This window comes from Hippocampus zosterae, chromosome 9 (assembly GCF_025434085.1).
Source record: "Hippocampus zosterae strain Florida chromosome 9, ASM2543408v3, whole genome shotgun sequence".
Lineage (NCBI taxonomy): Eukaryota > Metazoa > Chordata > Actinopteri > Syngnathiformes > Syngnathidae > Hippocampus > Hippocampus zosterae.
Genome location: NC_067459.1, coordinates 10,140,371 through 10,166,123, shown reverse-complemented (window position 1 = coordinate 10,166,123; position 25,753 = coordinate 10,140,371). Strand labels below are relative to the sequence as shown.

The 25,753-nt window shown below is 43.1% G+C and overlaps 3 protein-coding genes across 9 annotated transcripts; 1 reads left to right on the top strand and 2 right to left on the bottom strand.

Moving 5' to 3' along the window:
• Window positions 1-121: 121 nt before the first annotated feature.
• On the bottom strand, window positions 122-8,480 carry tnfrsf18 (tumor necrosis factor receptor superfamily, member 18). 4 transcript variants are annotated; one of them, XM_052075820.1, is made up of 7 exons: window positions 8,282-8,480; window positions 8,044-8,178; window positions 7,774-7,904; window positions 3,210-3,298; window positions 3,062-3,132; window positions 2,312-2,440; window positions 122-351 (listed from the first exon to the last, which is right to left on the bottom strand). In XM_052075820.1, the coding sequence occupies exons 1-7, from the start codon at window positions 8,415-8,417 to the stop codon at window positions 275-277; spliced, it is 768 nt and encodes a 255-aa protein (XP_051931780.1). In that variant the 5' UTR covers window positions 8,418-8,480; the 3' UTR covers window positions 122-274. The 4 variants fall into 4 exon arrangements, with proteins under 4 accessions (XP_051931780.1, XP_051931782.1, XP_051931781.1 ...); XM_052075822.1 differs by having other exon boundaries at window positions 2,312-2,413; window positions 8,282-8,479; XM_052075821.1 differs by having other exon boundaries at window positions 3,210-3,291; window positions 7,773-7,904; window positions 8,282-8,477.
• On the bottom strand, window positions 122-13,183 carry si:ch73-361p23.3 (tumor necrosis factor receptor superfamily member 4). 2 transcript variants are annotated; one of them, XM_052075819.1, is made up of 8 exons: window positions 12,878-13,183; window positions 12,667-12,786; window positions 12,393-12,527; window positions 11,041-11,107; window positions 10,671-10,933; window positions 10,498-10,602; window positions 9,540-9,620; window positions 122-270 (listed from the first exon to the last, which is right to left on the bottom strand). In XM_052075819.1, exons 1-7 carry the CDS (start codon window positions 12,957-12,959, stop codon window positions 9,544-9,546), a joined length of 849 nt encoding a protein of 282 aa, XP_051931779.1. In that variant the 5' UTR covers window positions 12,960-13,183; the 3' UTR covers window positions 122-270; window positions 9,540-9,543. The 2 variants fall into 2 exon arrangements, with proteins under 2 accessions (XP_051931779.1, XP_051931778.1); XM_052075818.1 differs by lacking the exon at window positions 122-270 and having other exon boundaries at window positions 8,982-9,620; window positions 12,878-13,178.
• A 1,682-nt stretch (window positions 13,184-14,865) lies between these two features.
• Window positions 14,866-25,717, top strand: ddi2 (DNA-damage inducible protein 2). 3 transcript variants are annotated; one of them, XM_052077355.1, is made up of 11 exons: window positions 14,889-15,005; window positions 15,199-15,338; window positions 16,682-16,811; window positions 17,538-17,888; window positions 18,640-18,766; window positions 18,871-18,998; window positions 20,141-20,269; window positions 20,364-20,467; window positions 20,555-20,747; window positions 21,978-22,026; window positions 22,968-23,064. In XM_052077355.1, the coding sequence occupies exons 1-10, from the start codon at window positions 14,960-14,962 to the stop codon at window positions 21,986-21,988; spliced, it is 1,359 nt and encodes a 452-aa protein (XP_051933315.1). In that variant the 5' UTR covers window positions 14,889-14,959; the 3' UTR covers window positions 21,989-22,026; window positions 22,968-23,064. The 3 variants fall into 3 exon arrangements, with proteins under 3 accessions (XP_051933314.1, XP_051933313.1, XP_051933315.1); XM_052077354.1 differs by lacking the exon at window positions 21,978-22,026 and having other exon boundaries at window positions 14,866-15,005; window positions 15,165-15,338; window positions 22,968-25,717; XM_052077353.1 differs by lacking the exon at window positions 21,978-22,026 and having other exon boundaries at window positions 14,888-15,005; window positions 22,968-25,717.
• Window positions 25,718-25,753: the final 36 nt, after the last annotated feature.

Genomic DNA, 25,753 nt, shown 5'->3' with positions numbered 1-25,753 from the left:
AAAGTGAATAAACATGTGCATTTTCAGAAAAAGTTGCATTTTTATCAAAGAAAGCCGTTTATGTATTAAACAGTAACTTTAACTTCCTTTTCCATCCATCCATAAGGCCCACCCAAAAAAATTGAGACTAGTAGAAGAAACTCCAGCAACTTTAATATGCATCCAGTAACAGTTCAGTGAGGTTGGACACAACAAGCAGACATCTCATGTCATTCTCACTATAATATCAAAAAAGAATGTAACGTGAACATGTGCCGTGATACTGTACAGGTGATTAAGGCTCCTTTGAATTCAGGTTGCAGTGAGTGCCATCACCGATTTCTTCAACGGGCCTGCGGTACAGCGAATCACCTGATAGAAAAATCGAGAATAAGGAAATCGTTTTCTGAGCATGAATGTAACTTTTGTTTGTCTTAGAAGCACCTGTAACATTGCTGGGGTTAATAATATAAAGTGTGTTTTTGCTGTCCCTCTCCTTTTTTCACATTGACACTGAGCCCTTCTCTTCCAAGTTGCTAAGAAAACAGTTTTGTGGACTTTGGGACACAAATTATTAGGCTGTCTTGCAACCGGTGATGCAGGTAACTTGTTAATAAGTAGCGCGTTACTCAGTTTTGGCAGAAATTTTGGGAATGAGTAATCTAACGTGTTAGTATAGCTTACAGAGTGCCGGTGGTTTGATTACAGTTAAGTTCCAAAGACTTAATGCATTATTTTATGACACACCCAAAAAAATGTAAGGCATGTATCATTTTTCAGGTTATATATTCATTCATCTCCCGAACCGCTTTATCCTCACTAGGGTCGCGGGGGGTGCTGGAGCCTATCCCAGCTGTCTTCGGGCAGTAGGCGGGGGACACCTTGAACCGGTTGCCAGCCAATCGCAGGGCACACAGAAACGAACAACCATTTGCGCTCAAACTCACAACTAGGGACAATTTGGAGTGTTCAATCAGCCTGCCATGCATGTTTTTGGAATGTGGGAGGAAACCGGAGGACCCGTAGAAAACCCACGCAAGCACGGGGAGAACTTGCAAACTCCACACAGGAAGGCCAGAGCTTGAATTGAACCTCTGCACTGTGAAGTCGACCTACTAACCACTGGACTACCGGGCCGCCCTCAGGTTGTACAATAACAATCTATTCATATTAGGCTGCAAAAATGGGAAACAGGAGGCATTGAGCGCCTCACCAAAACCAACGACAGTTTGAATGCATGTATGGTTTGCACACACCTAAAAAAAGTAAAGTACCGGTAACCAATAATAATGTAATGGAGATAAAACTCACCTTTGACTAAATCAACAGGCACACAAAAAAATCAGTTTGAGAAACTGATAATAAAGTAGAATGCACCTTTTTCTAAGTGTTTTTTTATTTGAGGTGATGTGTCTACTCTCCCACTGCAGTATGGCTACAGACTGCTCTGCCTGTGTGGTGTAACCTCATCTTGTCCTGTTGGAAATCTCCCTTGACTCCTCATACCACAATGTGGCACCAGCTTCTTTGAAAATTAGCGGCATTGAAGGAACTAGAAGCTTTTGGACATTTCACTTGAAATGGAACATATTGCCAGTTTGAGTGAAGTTGTGTTTAGACCAAGTACTAAACCAAGTGGATCCTATCAAAGGGTGATGTTTCATTGGACTGACTTATTATTATCATTGTGATTATGAATTTGTTTTCTTTTTCTGCTTTTTGTTTAGCTTGATAAGTTCTTTGTTTTATGTGCTGCCTTTTTAATTAACTTGATTGCTTGTGCGTTGTGGCCTAATATAGCTTTATGTATGATTGTACATTTTGTACATTCTGCTTTAAAAAACATTCTGTAAAATTCAAATCATGAAAGAAAATGGTAAAGATGTTAAAAACCGTTTAAAATGTCAAAATCAGATAAGAAATTAATAATTGGCCATTTTTCTTAAAAATCCAAAAAGCTGGTAAAAAACAGTAAAGATATTCAAAAGTAAAATGTTGAAAAGTGGCATAAGTGTTAAAAAATCAATCTCAACAATAAAAATTGGTACTGATGCTCAAAATTGGACAAAACTGTTGAGGTTGTAAAAATTGTTTGAAATGTTAAATGAGGAAGATCAGGAAAGAAGTTAAAATCCTTTTACAAAGTACAATGTCAAAAAAATCAGATGAGATGAAAAAAAAATTTGGTGGAAAACTGTTACATTGTTAATTATCAGTGTGTGTGTACCCTACTTAATGTGGGAACCAAATCCAAGCTTCTAAATGAACTAACAAACCATATGTTGGGTTGGATGGTCGAGCATTTTAACATATCAAATTACCATAAACTTACCTGCTCTACATTTCTTTGTAACACTTATGTGAGACAGGGTCACAAGAAGAATTAGAACCAGCACACCACATCCGATGCCAAGGATCATATAAACATCTCTTTCTGGTGAAGAATCAAGTCGTACTTCAGCTGAAAATGCATTTTTGACACCCATTATTGCAAACATCAACACTGTATTAGATGTGAGAGTTGTTATCATGAAATGAGACGAAGTCAATACCAAGTTGAACAGAATGTCAACACACTGATGACGAGTGTGATGCAGTCATGAAGTGCTGCCTCCACCAGCGAAAATACAAATAACGCTTTTATTTCATCTTGATGCGGACGTGTTTTTCTGTTTAATTCTGAACCTGAGACGCAGTTGCTGCCCATCTTGTCATAATGTCCTAGCCCTGCCTCTGGTCATCATACTGTGTGTACAAAAGCCACACTCTGCAATGACCTCGCTGTTGAGGTGGGCAGAGGTGAGTGCTTGCTAATTTGTATGAGACAGGACTGCCCCCTCAAAACTGGCTAGTTTCACCATGCTGGGGAGAAAAAAACGTGAAAACAAGTGGCTACAAGTACTCGGTAATTTATAGTCTGAAGTTCAGAAACATTTTCCATCCTTTGGTGAAGTACTTTTGTGTCCGTAGTGTTAGTATTGACTTGTCTTTGAGAAAAAAGAAACTAAGAGTCATAAATCTGGCATACAAATGACGCACGCCAAAGTTGTCCAAGACCATGACTGATTTTGCATTCACATACCTTGTCTCCGGCAAACTGCATTATGGGTTTTGTTTCCCGGAAACTGCACCACAAGTCCTTCCTTGCTGCAACTGTTGAACAAGAAACATACTTCTTACTGTCATTCGGTCATGGACGGTGTGTTTTTTTAGCTAATCATTTTTCTTACTTTCGCCGTGGCCTGCAGATATTCATTTTCACGTCCAAATATTCATCATCACGGCATGGCTGGCACTTGTACGGCTTCGGCCCTACAGCAGATCACAAAGATTTGCGCATTCGATTGCTGTTCAGTGAACCCCCACTTTATTAGAGCTCATTTTTTATTCTTTCTGTACCATCGCGGTTGCAGTTTTTCTGGTTTTGATACTGAAATATAAAAGCAAGTCCAAATTCAAAGTTCGGTGGCTTCAGTGTGGCACTATATTATGCTGCTACATGCTGAGTAGCCCCTCCGTGAGTCGTCACCTTACCGTGGTGGAGGGGTTTGTGTGTCCCAATGATCCTAGAAGCTAAGTTGTCTGGGGCTTTATGCCCCTGGCAGGGTCACCCATGGCAAACAGGTTCTAGGTGAGGGGCCAGACAAAGCACGGCTCAAAGACCCCAGTGATGAAAACAATAAATGGATCTAGGTTTCCCTTGCCCGGACGCGGGTCACCGGGGCCCCCCTCTGGAGCCAGGCCTGGAGTTGGGGCTCGTTGGCAAGCGCCTGGTGGCCGGGCCTACACCCATGGGGCCCGGCCGGGCACAGCCCGAAGAGGCAACGTGGGTCCCCCTTCCCATGGGCTCACCACCCATGTGAGGGGCCAAAGGGGTCGGGTGCAATGTGAGCTGGGCGGCAGCCAAAGGCGGGGACCCTGGCGGTCCGATCCTCGGTTGCAGAAGCTAGCTCTTGGGACATGGAATGTCACCTCTCTGGCAGGGAAGGAGCCCGAGCTGGTGTGTGAGGCAGAGAATTTCCGACTGGATATAGTCGGACTTGCCTCCACACACAGCCTGGGTTCTGGTACCAGTTCTCTCGAGAGGGGTTGGACTCTCTTCCACTCTGGAGTTGCTCACGATGAGAGGCGCAGAGCAGGTGTGGGCATACTCATTGCCCCCCGGCTCAGTGCCTGTACATTGGGGTTTACACCGGTAGACGAGAGGTTTGCCTCCCTCCGCCTTCGGGTGGGTGGATGGGTCCTGACTGTTGTTTGTGCATATGCACCAAACAGCAGCTCAGCATACCCACCCTTTTTGGAGTCCTTGGAGGATGTGCTGGAGAGTACTCCTGCTGGGGACTCCCTTGTTCTGCTGGGGGACTTCAATGCTTACGTGGGCAATGACAGTGATACCTGGAGGGGCGTGATTGGGAGGAACGGCCCCCCCGATCAGAACCCGAGTTGTGTTTTGTTATTGGACTTCTGTGCTCGTCACGGATTGTCCATAACGAACACCTTGTTCAAACATAAGGGTGTCCATATGTGCACTTGGCACCAGGACACCCTAGGCCGCAGTTCGATGATCGACTTTGTAGTTGTATCATCGGATTTGCGGCCGCATGTTCTGGACACTCGGGTGAAGAGAGGGGCGGAGCTGTCAACTGATCACCACCTGGTGGTGAGTAGGCTCCGATGGTGGGGGAAGATGCCGGTCCGTCCTGGCAGACCCAAACGAATAGTGAGGGTTTGTTGGGAACGTCTGGCGGAATCCCCTGTCAGAAGGAGTTTCAACTCCCACCTCCGACAGAGCTTTTCCCATGTTCCGGGGGAGGCGGGGGACATTGAGCCCGAGTGGACCATGTTCCGTGCCTCTATTGTTGAGGTGGCCAATCTTTATGGCCTGTGGGACCCCAGAGGCAGCTGACGGGTATCGACTGGCCAAGCGGACCGCGGCTTCGGTGGTCGCCGAGGCAAAAACCCGAGCGTGGGAAGAGTTCGGTGAGGCCATGGAAGCCGACTTCCGGACGGCTTCGAGGAAATTCTGGTCCACCATCCGACGTCTCAGGAGGGGGAAGCAGTGCGCCACTAACACTGTGTACAGTGGGAATGGGGCGCTGCTGGCTTCGACTCGGGACGTTGTGAACCGGTGGGCAGAGTACTTCGAAGACCTCCTCAACTCCACCAACACGCCTTCCTTGGAGGAAGCAGAACCTGGGCTCTCCTATCTCTGTGGTTGAAGTCACCGATGTGGTTAAAAAGCTCCTCGGTGGCAAGGCCCCAGGGGTGGATGAGATCCGCCCGGAGTTCCTCAAGGCTCTGGATGTTGTGGGGCTGTCCTGGTTGACACGCCTCTGCAACATCGCGTGGTCAACAGGGAGAGTGCCTCTGGATTGGCAGACCGGGGTGGTAGTCCCTCTTTTTAAAAAGGGGGACCGGAGGGTGTGTTCCAACTCCAGAGGGATCACACTCCTCAGCCTCCCTGGTAAGGTCTATTCAGGAGTACTGGAGAGGAGGGTCCGTCAGGAAGTCGAGCCTCAGATTGAGGAGGAGCAGTGTGGTTTTCGTCCCGGCCGTGGAACAGTGGACCAGCTCTTCGCCCTTAGCAGGGTCCTTGAGGGTATGTGGGAATTCGCCCAACCAGTCTACATGTGTTTTGTGGACTTGGAGAAGGCGTTTGACCGTGTCCCTCGGGGAGTTCTGTGGGGGGTGCTTCGTGGGTATGGGGTACCGAACCCCCTGATACGGGCTGTTCGGTCACTATACCACCGATGTCAGAGTTTGGTTCGCATTGCCGGCAGTAAGTCGGAATCGTTTCCAGTGGGGGTAGGACTCCGCCAAGGCTGCCCTTTGTCGTCGATTCTGTTCATAACTTTTATGGACAGAATTTCTAGGCGCAGCCGAAGCGTTGAGGGGGTCCGTTTTGGGGGCCTCAGTATTGCATCCCTGCTTTTTGCAGATGATGTGGTGCTGTTGGCTCCTTCAAACGGGGCCCTCCAACTCTCACTGGAGCGTTTCGCAGCCGAGTGTGAAGCGGTTGGGATGAAAATCAGCACCTCCAAATCTGAAACCATGGTCCTCAGTCGGAAAAGGGTGGAGTGCCCCCTCCGGGTCGGGGAGGAGATCTTGCCCCAAGTGGAGGAGTTCTTGGGGTCTTGTTCACGAGTGGGGGCAGGAGGGAGCGGGAGATCGACAGGCGGATCGGTGGAGCGTCTGCTGTGATGCGGACGTTGTATCGGTCTGTCGTGGTGAAGAAGGAGCTGAGCCAAAGGCCGAAGCTCTCAATTTACCGGTCGATCTACGTCCCAACCCTCATCTATGGTCACGAGCTATGGGTCGTGACCGAAAGAACGCGATCCCGGATACAAGCGGCCGAAATGAGTTTTCTCCGCAGGGTGTCCGGGCTCTCCCTTAGAGATAAGGTGAGAAGCTTGGTCATCCGGGAGGGGCTCAGAGTCGAGCCGCTTCTCCTCCACATCGAGAGGAGCCAGATGAGGTGGCTTGGGCATCTGATTCGGATGCCTCCTGAGCGCCTCCCTGGTGAGGTGTTCCGGGCATGTCCCACCGGGAGGAGACCCTGAGGAAGACCCAGGACACGCTGGAGAGACTATGTCACCCAGCTGGCCTGGGAACGTCTCGGGATCCCCCGGGGAGAGCTGGAAGAAGTAGCTAGGGAGAGGGAAGTCTGGGCTTCCCTGCTAAAGCTGTTGCCCCCGCGACCCGGCCCCGGATAAGCGGTAGATGATGGATGGATGGATGGATGCTGAGTAGCATTCCGCTCGACTGAATGGAGATGCAGAGTAATTAAGAAACAAGAGGAGGAGGATAAAGAGGTCCTCTGCCAAATTGCACTAACGGTACTTGTTTCCATGGCCCTGAGGGAAAAAAAAAGGTCTGCGAGTAATGTTGTACTGTATGATTTGGTTCAACATTTCGGTTTTAGATGCTGCTTCAGAACATATTAAAGTAGCAGTTGCTTGAACGTCACATCAATGCTAATTTACGCGAGGAAGTTCTCATAATTTTGCATTATATGTTAGCATTAAACTATCAGATTTTCATTCAACATTTTTTGTGCTTAAATATGAAATGTTTTGATCTTGTGAAATGGACATTTCATTCTAACTGACATTGTATGGCACAGTATTGTGTTAGGGCAGGGGTCACCAACGTGGTAGCCCGTGAGGACCACACCAATAGGACCGCCAGTGCTAGGAGTGTGATTTGCTAGTAGAAATTATGATTTAAAAATGCAAACACTGGCAGTATTGTGAGATATCTTTAAGATGATCAGAGCCTGAAAATGTAAATAAATCATCAAGTATTAAAAATAACACATTCTAATCTTATTAAATGTAATTTGTACGGATGTTATTTCAGACGTGTATCAATTTGCTAGCCCTTCACACAATCAGTACACATGAAGTAGCTCTCACTCTCAAAATGGTTGGTGACTCCTGTGTTCGGGATATTGTTAATATTTGTCAACTGTGGGCATGTGAAGACTTTCGAGACCTTTTGTGATGAAGGGCTAGATAAATAAATTTGACTTGATTTGTCTTTTGTTTCATTTGCCAGTTATACACCAAACATCAATTGGGAGTGATGAATAAATAGCTTGCAGTAAGCACACGTTCACACTTATTTTGGAGAACCTCACTGTGATGTCATAGAAAAGTCGAGTCTTTACATTGCATTCTTTCACGTACTGCAGGGGTGTCCAGAATGGATTCCCCAAATAAATGTGAGTTCATATATAGATGTATATATCATTTCAAAATGGGCTTTTTCATTTCACAAATCATCGGTCTTACCTGTCTTCACCGCCTTCTCGCCATCATCACACATATTTTCCACACACTGTGAGCACGCGTCATCGGAACACAGGAAACCAGGGTGACACAAACACTTGGCGTTTGTGGTTGAAGAACATTTCTCTTCATATTCTGTCCAGAGACAATAAATGCAACCACTTCCTGTCACATGTCTTGTCCCCATGTCCTGTTGTTTTCTTTACAAATCATTCTATTCTTCTTTGTTATCATCTTCTACGTGGCTGGCATCATTTTCTGTATAAATTCTTACCTCTGTGGGCACCTTGGCACGACTGGCATGGCATACATTTGTTAAAGGCATTATACTGTTGAGAGAAGAAGTTGTCAGGACATTGGCGACAGACGGTTTCTGTTGTTTCTGTGCAGAAGCCCTCCAGATATTGCCCTTTGAATTAGAAATGAATTAAATCAGTCTTTTGTGTTCATTTTGAAGGCATCAATTCACCTGTGAAGAAAATGTTTCAAGTTCTTTTTACAGAACGTCTTACCTGGAGGGCACAGTTTGCAGCATCTACCATTTATTAAAGTTGTCCGTGAATCAGAACAGATTGTCCCAGCGGCGTATTTAACAATCCAAATGCACAAAGCATAAAGAGCTGCTAAGGAACAGTGAAGAGAGACCATTATGGACAGCGCTCCACTAATGCGTCAAGTTTTTATGGTGGATGTGGGAGGGGTCTTAGCTGGCCGCTTTCAGGCAAGAGATTAAGACCAAGTTGTCAGAGTAGAAAAGGAAATCTTTTTTTTTTTTAAATCAACAAAAAGCCTAAACTCCAAACCACGATCAGTACTTCTGTGAAGAAACACCTTGCAGTAGGACAGTCTGTTCAATTTCAAATGCAATTAAATATGGGGAAAGTGCCTATATGGATGTAAATGAGCTTTTTGACCCTGTTATAGCCTATCAGCAAGCAGAGTCTTTTGAAAATAATATACTGTATTTGACAATAAAACATGCAAAATATAATTACAGGTATGTGACAAAAATACAGGTATGCCTTAACAGGCATTAGTATAGTATAGTATAGTATAGTATAGTATAGTATAGTATAGTATAGTATAGTATAGTATAGTATAGTATAGTATAGTACAGCGCACAGAAGTATGGTTTGTATGTTCCAGTATAGCATAATATAGTACAGTATAGTATTGTACAGCATAGTACACCACACTAGAGCAATAAAACAGTTTGAGTGTGTGTTTAGTGTTTATTAGGCACATAGTTTTGTTTCAGCAAAGTTTCTGTACTTGAAAGAAACGACATTCTAAGCCGACACAGCTGCAGCCCACAAACTGCTAAGTATTTCTTTGAAGCCCAACAACTTCAGCCACACAGGAACCCAGCACATGCTTACTTTTTGCACATCTTTGTGGTTCAAGTCTTTCATTCAGAGAACAGATAAGGGTTTAGGCAGGCTCGTCATAAACTCCTCACATTTACTGTGCGAGGGAATAGTGAAAAAACATGCATGAGCGTTAACATTTTGCAAAGCCGAAAAAACACATTTGATGTCACTCAGACAATTCCCCGAGCCCACATGTTACTGAAAATACATTGATGACAGTGTTATCTATTGAAAAAAAAATTCAACAAAAATTTTGAGAAAAACAGAAGAAACTGCAGCAACTTGAATAAACATAGGAGCAGTTGAGTGAGGTTGGACACAACATGGAAACATCTCAGGGGATTCTCACCATAATATCAAAAAAGAAGGTCATATGAACTTGTGCTGTCATACTGTACAGGTGATTAAGGCTCCTTCGGATTCAGGTGGGAGCGAGTGCCATCGCCGATTTCTTCAACGGGCCTGCGGTACAGCGAATCGCCTGATAGAAATAATCAGAATAAGGAAATAGTTTTCTGAGCATGAATATGTCTGTGTGTGCGTGCGTGTGTACATATGCGTGTGTGTGTGTGTGCGTGTGCGTGTGCGTGTGCGTGTGTGTGTGTGACACTATGCTTTTCAAGCCTCCTACCCCTGCCCCTGCAATAGGTGAATTTCTGCAACGTAGGTGTTTGCTTTTTATTGCTTTTTAAAAAAATATTTTGAAAACATTTTGTTTTATCTTCTTCTTCTTCATCTTCTTCCGAGCCGCTTGATCCTCACTAGGGTCGCGGGGGGTGCTGGAGCCTATCCCAGCTGTCTCCGGGCAGTAGGCAGGGGACACCCTGAATCGGTTGCCAGCCAATCGCAGGGCAAACAGAAACGAACAACCACTCACACTCACACTCACACTCACACCTAGGGACAATTTAGAGTGTTCAATGAGCCTGCCACGCATGTTTTTGGAATGTGGGAGTTTGTTTTATTTTATGTTATTTTTGGAGGGATTTATGCCTGTATGAAGCCATTGTGGACTCCCCCACACGGTTCCAATACAGTGTTGCTGATTATAGGCTGCATTTATCTGCTGTTTTTCTATAAGAAAGCGGTTCAAAATTGTGAGATAAAACTGCAATAGATTATGTGGGGTTTTTTTCATTCTATAATTATTTTATTGACTCCAGAAAAGTATTCTTGTTTGGTGGAAAACTTGTGTATTTTTTGTAATTGTATTTTCAGTATTTTTCAAGGTCACTGGGTCAACACCGCTTACAAGTAGTGCCATTAACAGTCAAAATAACCCCAGCTTGACAATGCATTGTAATTTGACTTCTTTCACATAATGCACATTGTATTGTCCAAGAAAATAAATGACATACTTTGCACTGCCATCCGAATCCTCACACAAGTAGTAATTCCTACTTTACAGGCAGCAGCACTGAGAACAAGCAATGCAACTATTCCAAGGATGACAAAGGCAATACCTGAAGAAGAAATGTACAATCAAGACAAGAAATGTCACTAAAGTGTCTTAAATCCAAAAGGAGCATACCAATATGTTGGCTGGTGGAATTTGAAGGAGGGATCGGCTGCACTTGGTACCGTGATGGCACATCATACACTGCCGTGGTGGTGGTGATGGTGGTGGTTGTCTCATGCTGAGTGCTGTCATGGCTTTGGTCCCACTCATGCTGGGGTGTGATGACAGAAACGGTGTGGTTTGATGTGGGGGAGTTGTGTGAGTGGCGCATTGGCTCGGCGTTGCAAATGACGTCAGAGGTGCTGCTTCCGCTGGTATTCACGCCGGATTTACACCTTATATGGATGAAGAGAGGTGAAGAGAGGTAATTTATTATCATGCTTTTGATGTTGGTGTTGTGTTTTATTTTATTTTATTTTTTCAAAAGAATACTGCGGCTTACTCCTTCCATTTAATGCAAGGGCTGTTGGGATGTCTGTTGAAGAAGCCATCCTCACATTTTGAGCATTCTGGAAGAAAAAAAAGACACAATACGCCAGGGGTTCTCAAACATTTGGGGTCTGGAACCTCTTACAGGGCAAAGCTTGAAATAAGCAGTTCCTCATCACAGGCTGTGAGACAAAATTTGCATTTTGCAGATCATCAAAAAACATTGATAAGCAAAAGTAAGAATCAACCAGCAAGATGGTTCCCTCGGCTGGACGGACTTGCGTTCACGTGGAACAACACACCAGGTTGAGGCTCAGTTAGCTCAATGCTCAATGCAGATATTTAGGAACGAGCTTTGGCTGGCTACTGATGCGGCTATACAAGTTGCGGAGTCACTTGTAAGTAAGTAATCATCCATCCTTAGGGGCGGTAAATAAGATACACTTCTAACGAGTATCATTCTCATAAAGGGATGATGAGGAATGACAGTGAAGCCATACTAATTCCTAAACTAACTGATGCCATTTAGTGTGTGCTTAAGGGAGCACACTTTCCACAGCTGCTCGACTAGAAGATGGATGGGTATTTTTTAACTCACCCCGCTAGTCGGGGCACAGCTCTTGGGCAGGGTCACAGACAGAGGGGAACGACTGGGATGCAAGGCAGTCTCCAATTGTCCACTTCATAGCGGTGATCTGTGATCAACCTAACCAACTTAACATCATTTGCAAGTGGAAATCTTCTTGAAGTTCCTTATCAGCATTCTTTGCAAACGTTAAATCTCCTGCATGGACTCCGGCCAAGCGTTACTGTTCTGAATTTAAAGGGAATAAGAGGAACCACTTCTATTGGCTGGGAAGCAAGTCGCCTGTGTTCACGCCCACAATGGCGCAAACTTTTCTAACTCCGGTCGTCTGCAAATATGCTGTACCGAAAGAAAGAAAATTCCGGCCATCCTTACAGTGAGACCACGCCGTGAACTAGACTTGCGCTGGGCACAAAAATAGGGCCCAAGGTGTCCCTCAGGAAATTATCTGATCTTTCGATATCTATCCACGCTAGCGAGGTATGGTGACAGGCAGAACAATTAAATGCTTTTCCACTTGATTGCAGATGGTACAGTTACAGTCAAGGCAGCTGTAAGTGTAATTGTTGCCAGATGTAATAGAACAAATGCTTTACATTCCACAAAACAGGCTCACTGACCAACTAAAATTGTGAGTAAATTTGAGATAAAGTCATAATTATTTCTACATTTTAGTGATCTTTTTATTTGGTGTTATTTTATTTTTATTTTTTGTTAGATCAGTTAACATTAATACTACTGTAAGGTTGCATTTGGTCATGCTTTGCTTCCGCCTTTACCTCCATAGTGTAGCCCGAATCCAATGCCACATTCACAAGTAGCAGAATCAGATTCCACCGGAACAAATCCTTTACGGCACTGACATTTCGTATCCGTCTTCTTTGTGCATTTCTCTGTCACCTCACTTCCCGACTCTGAGACAAAAAACATTATTTCGCTTCAGTTCAGGTGGAAATTTGAAAACCACATATTTCATTGAAGAGGATTAGAAAATGGATGGATGCATATTTCAATGAGAGTCCATGTCAAGAAAGCACTCACAATGTGACATACCTTCATTACACTTTGTGCACGCTTTGCACTGTTTGGAATAATTCTTTGCAGGCTGGTGGTATCCTTCAGGACATGCCGCACAGTATTTTTGACCTACACCATGCATTTTAATCAGTTGGCCTTCAGTTTGGATTAGAAGAAAACAAGTCATCATGTCTCGTATGGGTAACAAAAAGTAACATGAGAAAGCTTGACGAAAATATAAATTTACCTTCTGGACAAGAGAATGAATCCGAATCAGCAAGGAATTTGTTAAAAGTCAGACTCAGGAGGAGCACTCTGAGAAGAACCATGTTTTGTATTTGCTTGATATCACAAAGAAATAAGCTCCGTGAGAGGGAATCACCGTTATGAATTACTTATGCGAGCCACATGTCTCTCACTTCATGAATATCACTTCCTGTATGACACCGACGCATTGCGTTATGTGGGTTCTGAGAGATAAACAGAAATTAAGTTCTGAGAATTAAACCTGATTAATATAAAAAATATATATTTTTAACTTATATATGATTTAATACAATGCATGCCATTCGTTTTTGAATGAAAAAGATAGACACAAAAATGACAATTTTATTCTCCAGTATTGTAATTCAACTAATATAGTCCATATATTTCAAACTATGGCTGAAGTAATTTATTCAGTTTAACTAAATTAAAATAATTAATACCAACTTGTTTGTTTGTTTGATTATTTTATCACATACTGTATATTTTACAAATAATAAATGATAGCAATACAATAAATGAACCTTGAAAAAATAAATAGTAATTAATATTTCACATCTGTAAAGGCATCAACTCAGATAGGAAAAAACATATAGATTCATTTGAGAAATTTAATTATGTTTTAACCTTTGTCTGTTTTTTATCTTCATCTATCTGTAGCAAAGGAACGGAAATTATGATACCATTTCTGCCGGTAAGAAGATGACACGGTACTTTGCATGTGGCCCGATGGAAACCACCACACACTCTTGATTAATCTTTGCAAGGTTGCCACCACAAACGTGCTTCAGGCTAGATCTGAGAACACTGACAAGAAATTATGGATAAATGCAATATGAACTGCCGTCACTACCTGGTTTTAGCACAAAAGCAGATTGCATGACTTAAAAAAAAAGAAAAAAAACAACAACTTTTTTTCCTAATAAATAAACGTGTTATTTTTTAATGACCTTCCTCAATAGTCTGCTGCTGCATGTTTATTGGTGTGTTCATATATATACAGTGCATGTACATACAAATACATACTTTAACACACACACACATACACACATACGCACATATCAAAATATTTACTAAACAAGAATCTAGCAAAACAAGAGTGACTATGAACGTAGGCAAAAGGTCGAGAACATTTCACTTGAGCATAAACAGAGAGCAAGGTCAATAATCCGACAAGAGACTAGGCAGTTTGGCAGTCCTTAAATACATGGCAGGTCGCACCTGTTCAAGAGGCACGTGCTCCACTCCAGCTGGTGCTTAAAACAAACAAACAAAGAAAAAAAAACACAGACAGAGCAAAACCATGACAATAACCATAAATGACTTAAAACCTTTACCCCTATCCTTGATTGTATTAACAATAAATCAATTAGCTAATGATATCAATTAGCTAATGATATCATGGGATGGTGTAAATATATTTCTATGAATGAAAATCAAATACTTTTTCATGAACTAATCAGGCGCCTAAATGATGCTGATCATGTAAAGATACATGCGGTCTCATCCAGGCCATAATTCAGTTTTCCCTTCTAAAGTCATTTTATTTGTCGCCATAAGTCATCAAAAGGTGTTATCAGTTTATCTGAGCGGTTTATTAAATATATGTAATATATACCACTAAATATTTTATATTGTCATATTCTTTTTATTGTATACTGAGGTGCTCTTGTCAAATTCACTCTTAGTTGTTTGTTGGTATTTGGCATTCCATTGTAAGATTAAAATTGATGCGCATCAGTCTGCTTCATTTCTTCAAGCGTGTAATATTTCGAGTTAGTCAAACTTCTGTGCGTCAATAATGAATAATAATAACAAAATACGTTTAAATTCTTTCTGAGATCAAATATGTGAAAAATAATAATGTGCATGTTATTTCTTGAACATATTTCCTACACGTCATGAAAATTTAATGTCTTCATCTTATGACATGATAATATAGTTCTGTCATAGGTCGGAATGGAGCTTGGAAATGGTTACGACTTCAGACCTCGTCATACGACATGTCGTAAAAACCAGCTGGGCGAGGTACGGCATCGCTGGTCGAATATTAGAACATTTCTTGATGTTGGAGTTTTTGAATGATTTGCTGTCACATCACACCCCTTTGAGTAAGTGGACAACACTCATTACTTTTATTTTAGTTCCACGCGTTTCATTTGACGGCCTCGCGGCGTGAAATTTGCATGATAGTGACCCAAATCCAGTATCAGCATGGGGCGTTCGCATGTGTGAGTAAAGGAAATGCAGTGAGTGCCTTTATGTTGCAGCGGTTTTCCAACCGATTCTGCTTCCAAAATTAAGCGATGCTGGTCACCGTTTTCTGCGCGCTGAGGGATCGCCCAGAAACCACATTCGCCCTCGATGTGTCCCCGGAGCTGGAACTGAGAGACTTTGTGGCACTTTGTGAACTCGAGTCGGGAATCCCGGCGGGGGAAATTCAGGTAAGGACACCCGGCGGCGAAGATCTGTTTAGCTCCAGACGCCGAGCTAGCATAGCATTTGGCTAGTTAGCCCTACCGGCTCTGCTAGCATGAATCATACTTTTGCTTACGTTTTGGGAAGCAGGCAGCGTTGAAATTCCCCAACCATAGGCCATTTGTTATGAAGCGTTAGTAACAATACGTACTCAATTGGGTGTCATTCACATATGTGTGTGTGTGGGGGTGGGGGGGGGGATCACGTTGTTGAAACGATGTTTCGTGGGATTCACGTCAGACAAGCGCAGATCTGCTGGTGAAGGCTAACGGTTTAACAACACCATCACGATACGGCGTTATAAACAGGTGGCCTATTTGTGGGTCCGAGGTTTAATGTTTGCCATTAAAATAAAGGGATATGAAGGAAACGTTTGGGGCGAAAACGTTCTGTTACTTTGAAATAAAATATTCCCCAAGTTAAAGTAAAAATTAGTGCTCCATATAGTAGTGCTTTAATAGAAAGTATTCGTGGAGAGATACAAAACTACCATATTCCTGTGCTTAGTAACTGGTGAAAAACTGTTACTCCCGTAAACCAGAGCATGGTCACCAAATAGACAAACTATTAAATTTGATTATGCAAATTCAGATATTGCCCAATAGGAGTCACAATTGATTAATTGTCAACTATTTTGATAATTCAATGAATCATTCACAGCCATTATCAAAATCCTGGGATTTCAGCCTCCCTACAGTGAATATTCTCTGGTTTCGGGACCGTTTCATGAAAGCAGACTGCTTATCTTTGTATAATCAAAGTAAGGCATTTTCAAACATGATTTCTTTTTTTGGGGGGGGGGGGCACTTCGTAACATCCCCCCATCCATTACTGTATCTGAAACCGTGAGTGTGTGTATGTGTGTTTAATTTATTTAAAAAAATTATAAAAGGATACATTTCCTTGCAATAATCTGTAAACATTGAACTGTGTTCTCCTACTATTGCAAGCCCTATATACAGTTGCACTTGAAATGATTTGAAACATATGTCGGTTCCGTCGAAAACTGATGACGCCCGGTTGTCTCAAGTTGTGCCATCTCAGTTGATTTATTGTGGTTGCACAATGGTTTAGACTGGAGCCATGTAGAATTGGATTGCATCATACCAAGAGCTGCTTCTAATATTGCGGTTGCCTCTTTTAGCTCTAGGAGCGAGTCTGTGTATGGTGCAGTGCAGTTCCACACTATTAGTCCCTGCACAACCACAATAATAAACGTTTTCCATACAACTTAATAGATGTTAAAGGTGGCCGTACTGTTGTGGTTGGTTGCTGTGTGTTTACAATCTTTTTATTCTTCTTTTTTAAGATCTCCTATGTAGAGCAGCCCCTAAAAGACCCAACTCGTGCCTTGGGGACCTACGGTGTGACGGATGGAGACGTGGTGGTCCTCAGACAAGCCGACAGAAGGCCACCACCCACTCAGACTGCCTTCTCAGGTGAGCACATGTCATGTAATTTATGAGAATATGTTAATTTACACTAGGAGAGGAGCTGGTGGAGTGATTTAGTGCTATTTTGGATGACAATTTTACGTGTATCGACATGAGGATTGCTTCATAAATGTGGTGTCTCAGTGTCCCAAGCTTTTAGACTGACGTGTCTAAGAAGACACTGCTCCTTGCTTAGCCTGAAATATACCTCAATGTCGTCTTTGTGGGATTTTTGCTCATGCACAGATCACCCTTTACAAGTTTCCGCCAAGCCATTATTTTTATGTGTCATATCCTTCGGCTTAAAATAAGCCTTGCTTTTGCTCATCGTGTCAAGGTCTGGTCAACCTCCCACCTAAACCACAGGTAAAAGTCTCTGTTTTTACTTCCCGGTGCTGCTATGTCAATGCTTCCAAATATGAGCAGACTGGCAACCAGACTGCCGTCGTTAGTCCGTGCTGCTGTGCGACCCTTTCTTACTGAGCAAGGTGCCGTGTGGAATGGTTTAACTCACATCCTAGCCAAAAAATGTACTTTGCATTAGTGTAGTTTAGCAGACTATGGGGCATTCCCAATTATGTGCGTACAAATTTGGGTAATGCCGCTGTGGCAGGAATAAAAACCGAGGAACCGAGGACCCCATATGTTTTTATTCTTATCTTTTTGGTAATCAAGCCTTTGTTGTTGTCAAATCTTTTTAACCTACTAACTTTCCTCCTCTTCACCTTGTAGGTCTGCCCCATATCGACTTTCGTTCCATCACAGTCCCTGGCGCCTCGACTTCAAACGCTTCTCATAGTATCATCAGGCCGCGGCAACAACAGGCCGCACCGCCGCAGCAGCCGGAGCAGCAGCAGCAACACCAGCCGCCGCAGCAGCAGCAACTACCACCACCTCAGCAACAGCCACAGCGCAGTGCGCAGCCCTCCAACCTTAACCTCCCGGCCTTTCGCGGCTCCTCTTCTCAGGGGCTTGACGACCCCGCCTTACTCCAGCAGATGCTCCTGTCCAATCCACATGAACTCTCGCTCCTGAAAGAGCGAAACCCACCACTTGCTGAGGCTTTGCTGAGCGGAGATCTTGGTAGATAAAACTGCTGATATGACATACAGTGAGCCCTAACTGTTTTCAGTAATTAGGGACAAAGCCACATAATGAAAACATCTCTTAGCTGCTCAAAAGCAAATGGTGTACACATTATCATATTTCAAGCTTGTAAAAAAATACCTATTACTACTTTCCGGGCCGTTATCACATTTATGACTCTGTGTTAAATATGATAGAACGTGCAATGCGTTTCTGAACGTCCAGTCGTTCAGAAACTCAGAGCGTTGCTCAAATGTGCAGTTTGGTTATTCAGAGTGCTCCAAAAAGGGGTGCCAGACCGCACTCTCGGCGCTCTGACTTGGAACACGGTGTATCCAGTGTGAGTAGCCTCACAGGTCTGTTCTAAACTAAACATACCACAACATACCACCACCACATTCACCAGTCATGGGACGTTGTGGCTAACTCAGAAGAATTAAGAGAAAAAGAATGTTCATAGTTATTGTTTTGGTTTAGCTTACTAGAGGAAACATTTCTTTATATTGTATTATTGTTTAAAAATCAAATTGATTGTGGTCAATGGGGAAAAATGTGTTTTTCTTTTCCTTAATATTTCAAAAGAGGACATTAAGAGCTGTCATTTTAAAACCGTGATACTGTGATATTTTTGCTCACGGTTCTCAACCTGTCAGGCTGTAACATCGGCCACTGCCTTACTGCATCACTGCCTGCTGTGTTCTACTGTGTATGGCATCAGCTGATGTTGGTGTAAATGTTCTGTTTTCAGAGCGTTTCACCAAAGTGCTGCTGGAGCAACAGCAGGATCGAGCCAAGCGGGAGCAAGAGCGAATCCGACTGCTGACTGCCGATCCTTTCGATTTGGAAGCGCAGGCAAAGATCGAGGAGGATATCAGGTTTACTCGTGTTTTTATTTTCCCATTGTCAATGTCAAGAAAACAAATACGAATGCGCAGAAGCAGGTTATAGTCTGTTTTTATTTTCGCTCAACACGTTCCAGGCAGCACAATGTTGAAGAAAATATGACCATTGCAATGGAGGAGGCCCCAGAAAGCTTCGGGCAGGTTGTTATGCTCTACATTAACTGCAAAGTCAACGGGCACCCTGTGAAAGCTTTTGTGGACTCAGGTAATTCTTGTTTGGTCAAAGTTCTAAAAGATTTCATGCATTTTTTGCCATGAGTGGGTATAAAAACGAGCTTTCCTGAATCGCTCAGTCATTTACAAGCAAATTATTTGCACCACAAAGTAACCTATTGGACCGAGTTTTAGATCTAAACAATAATCATCTCAAAATGATTCTAAATCTTTTCTTTAATAATTTTAGCTTTGGTAAGGGACTATGTTCTTTAGTTGTCGGATTGATTTAATGACATAAAAAGACATGTTGACATGAAAACTTTCACATTAGAATTAACCATCCAGAAATATATATATTTTTTGACACTTTTACAGTCAACATTACTGTAAAGAAATTCCAAATAATACCATGATATGAATTCCAGGCCACATCACGAAACCCTCCATTTCCGTTTGAAGCAGTTAAGTCTCTGACAGAAATGTAGAAAAAATATTTACATATAATCTTACGTTTATGTGCAAAGAACATGTACATTAATATAAATGTAAAACATTTTTGGTTAAAAAAAATTTCACATACACTGTTAAAACTAAACTTAAAACGTCTTTACAAAACTTTATTTCCATGCACGCGTGATGACAAGCAAGTAGGTCTTGCTTCATTGAACCAGTTTAAAACCTTGAAAAAGGACTGCCATGCACTAACAGCCTCTCAGGTGTCCTTGCATTTAGCTCAGAGGGGATGGAGCCTTTTCCGTTGCCGGTCTCTCTCTCTGGAATGACCTCCCACTGAACATTCGGCAAGCCACCTCGCTGCCCATCTTTAAAACGCGCCTCAAAACTCACTTGTATTCGTTGGCATTTGACTCACCATGACTCAGATTTGGTTTTGGTTTTGCTGTTCGGTGCTTTCTACCGTCTTTGTTACTGATTTGTTGCTTTACTGTTGTATATATCAGTTGCTCCATGCACAGCACTTTGTGTGCAGCGATGGCTGTTTGAAATTGCTCTATAAATACAGTTGAGTTGAGTAATTTGAAGAAAATTGTTGACTGCAACACAGTATCTGTCCGAAAAATCGCCATTCCATTTTTTTCCTGAAATCATTGAGCCCTACCCTGTAGTGTACAATCAGAATTCATCTTATGTATCTTTATATTTTTAACAAGAGGTCTTTCGTTTTGCTCTCAGGTGCCCAAATGACCATCATGAGCCAAGCCTGTGCGGACCGCTGCAACATCATGCGATTAGTAGATCGCCGCTGGGCAGGCATCGCAAAGGGCGTTGGCACGCAAAAGATCATTGGCAGGGTTCATTTGGGTGGGTGTTTTTGGGTGCAGTCCTTCGATGAGAAAGACTGTACAATACTCCGTCACATGCTGACATGCATGATGTGTCGCTTGTGTCCATGCAGCTCAGGTCCAGATTGAAGGGGACTTTCTTCCCTGTTCTTTCTCCATTTTGGAGGACCAGCCGATGGACATGCTGCTTGGTCTGGACATGCTCAAGAGACACCAGGTACGAACCACCTGTCTTCGCCTCTCGATCCCCGATTTTAGGATGCAAAATTTAACCCTAAGCTAACTTGGCTTTATTGTCTCGTAGTGCTCAATCGACCTGAAGAAAAGCGTGCTTCTCATCGGCACAACGGGCACCGAGACTCGCTTCTTGTCCGAGGCCGAGTTGCCTGAATGCGCCCGGCTGGCCTATGGGCCTGAAGGACGTGAGGAAAACCGCCCCGAAGAGATAGCAGATCGGGAGCTCGCGGAAGCGCTTCAGCGGTCCATACATGAAAGCGGTATGCTTGGTCTCTGCTACCATTGGCTTGTTTTTGTTTCATTTTTCTTTGAGCCCCCCCTCCCCCCCACAACACCCTACACCCTCTGTTAGAATGGCAATTGCATGGGCCGCATAAACTTTATTCATGCCGTCACATGATCATGTCATGCCATCATCACCTGAGATACAAGAGCCCTTGGTTTATGAGAACAGGCATGGACATGCCAAGCAACTGAGTTTGATATCTCATTTATGATGTTAAAACTTGATTTAAAAAAACAAAAGTTAAATTATTACAGCTCAAGTTTACACTTTTTATCAAAGAATTTGTTTACATGTACTGATATTTACAGTCAGTGTAAAGAAGTGCCAATATTACATTGCTTACATTTACTACATTTATTTACATTATCTGTAAAGAAAAATTATTTGAGTTGAAGTTAATGCTGAGTAGAAGGAAAAAACACCTAAAAGCTTTAGTCTCAGGCCAATTAAAGGAAATCCCAGAAGCAGGAAAAAAACTAAAGAAAAAATTGCTTTGAATTAGATCTTTGTCATCTGCTATTACAATACAATATATACATCCTAATTTATATAGCGCTTTCACAACAGCTGCGGCTGCAACAAAGCTCTTAACCAAACAGTTAACATAAAGTAAAATAATAAACACAACATATAACATAAAACACGGACAGTTACTATTACTTTAAGGGGGAAAATAATTAAAATCAGTACCGGTAATGTTAACTTTTTTTTTTTTAAGAAAAACTTGAGTTTTACTTGTAGGCCTTATCGCTCAGCCTAGATAGATAGATAGATAGATACATGGGTTGGTGGGTTTACGAAGGTAGTTAGATATCAGTCATATTCAAATTTGAGGAAAACAAACCATTTTCGTAATTATTCAGGAGAAAATAATGAGCAGAGAGCTAATTAGCCATGTTGACATATTGGGTACATGCTTGAACTAATTACCGGGTACTAAAATGCCTGCTATGCCGACGTCATTCAATTAAACCAGAAGTAGATGATATGTTTATTATTAACACCAGTTTTGTAGTTTGTGGCTTGTTTATTGCTTAAAGGATCTCATCTCAAGAGGGTCCTTGTAGTACAGCAACAGCAAAAAGACACACACATGCGAGAGAAAAAAAAGTGTGATTAGGTTGCTGCACGTTTTGTGTGCCACTGCTAACTTTCTCCGTCCCTCTGCATGATGTGTGTGGTGTGCGCCTTAACCCCTGAGCAGGACAGCACTGATGCAAATGGAGACAGCTGGAGAGGGGCCAAACAATCAGGTACTGCAAAAACTCAGAAGCCATAGCCATTGCCAGTGCTGCAGTCCATTGCATCTTTCTATATTACTTTACCACCTTGGTTATGATTTGATTTTTGCCACATGAGCTGCTATTTTTTTATGTGTATTTTTGCATTTTTATTCAAGAGAAGCCCAGGAAACTAACTTAAGTGAATGTGCAAACAAACAGTGGACTCTCTGAGATCAAACCCAATTCATTTGGATTTCGGAAACTTTTCGACCCATCCAAACGTTCTCCAGCACTTGTCCTCATTTGGCTCAAGGTTGAACTGGAGCCTATCACGTTTGATCATGGACAAAATATGGGGACGCCCGTCTACGCCATGCTGCCTTTTGTTCTTCTCTTAACACTCCTGATTCATTGATGCACTTGCAAGCGACACCTTCATGGTGGTTGAAGATAACCCAAAGAAAAAAGACCCGCACCCAAAAACAAACAAACGCAGCACCAAGAGGTGCCATGGTGCATGACATCACTTTGAACTTACTTGACTTTAGTGGACATTATCGGTTGAGTTTCCACTGTTTGTGTTAACGCCTGTACAGTGCACCTGGAAAGTGTCCACAGTGCTTTACTTTTTCCACTATTCGTCAGTTGTCCACACAACAAACCATCAACCAACCAACCAACAATATCTCTCTCTCTCTCTCTCTCTCTCTCTCTCTCTCTCTCTCTTTATCCAGTAAGTCCCCACAATTAATACATTTCCAAAGTAAATCTCCAAAAACATGTTGTATTTAGTGGGGGTTGTGTGTAGTATTTTGAATGGGGGGGAAAAATCAATTGGAATAAGGATGTAATGTAAACAACGGAAAGAGAAGTGTTGTGACTTCTTGATAGCTTTCAACGAGGCTCCACCATCTCACGTTTGGTTGTGTCATCTGTAACCCTCCACCCCCCTCAAAAAAACCCCACTGCAGACGGACAGACTACCTCACCGCAGCCACCGACATTGTCACTACCCACAGCCTCAGACCAAATGTCCTCAAGCGCCCATCCCCAGAACCCTGACTCGGTTTGCTCAGAGTCCACCCAGGTCCCTGTGGAGCAGGCCTCTGGGCCAGACCAACTGGGCCTCCAGGAGCCTCATCTGCCTATAGAGCAGGATCAAATCAAGCATCCCCCTCTGGAAGATCGTACTGTCTCTGTAGGAGAAGCCCTGGCACCCGGTCAGCCAGGTGAAGACCTCCAGGGTCCAGAGGCTGGTGAGAAGGAAACTACGGAACCATCTGAGGCGGAGAACATTTCCAACCTCCCCTATTCAGAAGTAGAACACAGTCAGCCCATGGAGCATGAGGCAGCTGGGTCCGAAATGATGAATCCTTGCCAGCTGGACTCTGTCGAAATGGACTCCTCATGCAGGGATCAGCCTGAGGGCTCCGACGGCATTCCGTCTCTGGCCGCTGCTCTCTTGGAGCTCCATGAACTACTGCTGTCCAACAAGTGTGGCGCCCCCCACCCCTCAACGCATTCCGAAGAGGAGGTTCCAACACGAATTAGACCAGAACCAAGCAATGCCAAAGCCAAACCAGCTGTTGCTTGCGAGGGCCCCCCAGAGAGAGAAGGGGCAGACTTTTCGGAGGGAGCTCTGGAGTCTTCATCCAAAGCCAGAGACTCCAACATTTATCATCCCAAGTCAGTGAGTCCTCCAGAGTCCCCTGATGAAGCCAGAGACCCCAGCATTTATAATCCAGAGTCGGCAAATCCTCCGAAGCCTCCAGCGGAAGCCAGAGGCCCCAGCATTTATAATCCTGAGTCAGCAAGTTCTCCAAAGTGTGACGGGGGCTTCAGGGAACCCCCAGAAGGGGAGCACGGGAACGGGGATGTGCATGGACGAGTCTCTGACACAAACACCCCGGACAGTCTTGTTTCTGGCACATCCGCCTCCCTCCTGCCCGTAACCTTTACAGAACAATTCCCAGCCGAACACATTCAGAGAATCCAGGCTGCAGGTTTTTCTGCTCGCGATGCTACAGAGGCTCTAGAGCAGGCGCACGGGGTCGTGGAGCTGGCTCTGCTTGTGCTCCTGGCCCGCAGAATCACTGTGCCCACCTAAGACTGAGAGCCTGCCCCCCACCAAAGTCTTGTCTCCTTTTATGCTCTTGGTTTTTGATCCACATGTCTCGTGCCCCTCTTGGAAGGGAACATGTCTTAACAGGGATATGCTGTCGCACTGTACTGATTATCGTTTTTCTTGACATAGCGGATATTTGTGGTGGGTATTTGCATGCCGACATCTCCGGCGAGCATCCACCTCAATGATTTTAAGGGGCTTTTTCTATTATAAATTGATTTTGTTTTCTTTCGTCATCCAACCATGACCCCTATATCATTTATTGTTGAACCCAAAAAAGGTACGGCCTACCCTTTGTTATCCTGAAGCAGGGTACAAACTTTTTTTTTTTTTTAAATTGTAAGAGACCCAACATGACGGGGGGAAAAAAATTGACAATTGTGTGATTACGGCTCTAGATGCCCAACATGGCACACCACAGACAATCGTGAGTCTCTTTCACTCTGTCTGTCTTAGTCTCAAGGCCGCCCAGTGAGTGGCAGCATGGTGCCGTCAGACATCCAAACTGCCGGAGAATACAAACAATAAAGATTAGAAGAAGAAAGTGACTCTCAAGATTGACCATCATTCGTCACGATCTCAGAGTCCATGACTCAGGCTAGATATACCAGTGTTGACACCACACAAGGATCCGCGATCGTAAAATATTGAACAGGTTTTAACACTTATGATTGTCGGTTACTGAGAGTTTTCCAAGCATGCTGGGAAGGAATAATTCAAAACATCCCACACCATAAGATATTTCAAAGCCATCTCATCATCGAGCCACTGCTGACTTTGATTGCAAGGCAGAGAAAATACTGTAAATACATTTTTCCTGCTTATTGGGAGGTTTGTTTTACGAGTTAATTGGGGACGAAAAATCACTCCTAATGCCACCATGCCCACTGGATGATCGGATAATCTTTTCGAGCCATCAGAAAATCAGATCTTTGTAGAATTTGATCGCAAGGGGATAGACAATGCTCCACTTCGGCGTGATTATTGTTTAGTGTGTACATCACTCTTATTGTCAGCCCTGACCATTTTTGTGAAGAATGAGCAGGAAAAATCACTTAACACCCCATATTATCTTTCAGACATATAATAAGCAGTCTGATCTTGATTGGACAATACTCAAATTAAGACAGTGTTTATCTTGCTTAAGGTGATTACTACAATTTATTGATTGGTTTATTTATTTTTTGGCATCAAAATTGCCTTTTCTTATTTTCTTAAATGTTTGTGTACCAAGTGTTACCGTTGTAAGAGCATCTGTAAATTCTCTCAAAATGTTGCCACAATACAGCAGATTAAACAAGTTTACAAATCTACCAAAAATTAGTGCACAAATAACATTGGACATAAATATCGAATTTTATGGCTTTTTAAAAAATGTATGTTGTCCATTTATTTTGTGTGTCATATTAAGACGGGTGCACATATTTTTATGTGCATTCTTTTTTCTGTTCTGTCTGAGAACATGGAATAAAATTTACGAGTCAACTTGTATCACATGGCGTCATCAGAGTCATCTGGCATACAATGTTTTGGTTTATTTTCTTTTATCTTGTATGCGATTTTGAATTACAAATAAAACCGAGATTAGTATTTGTATACTCTGTGTTTGTGTAGTCTTTTTAAAAGTTAAAA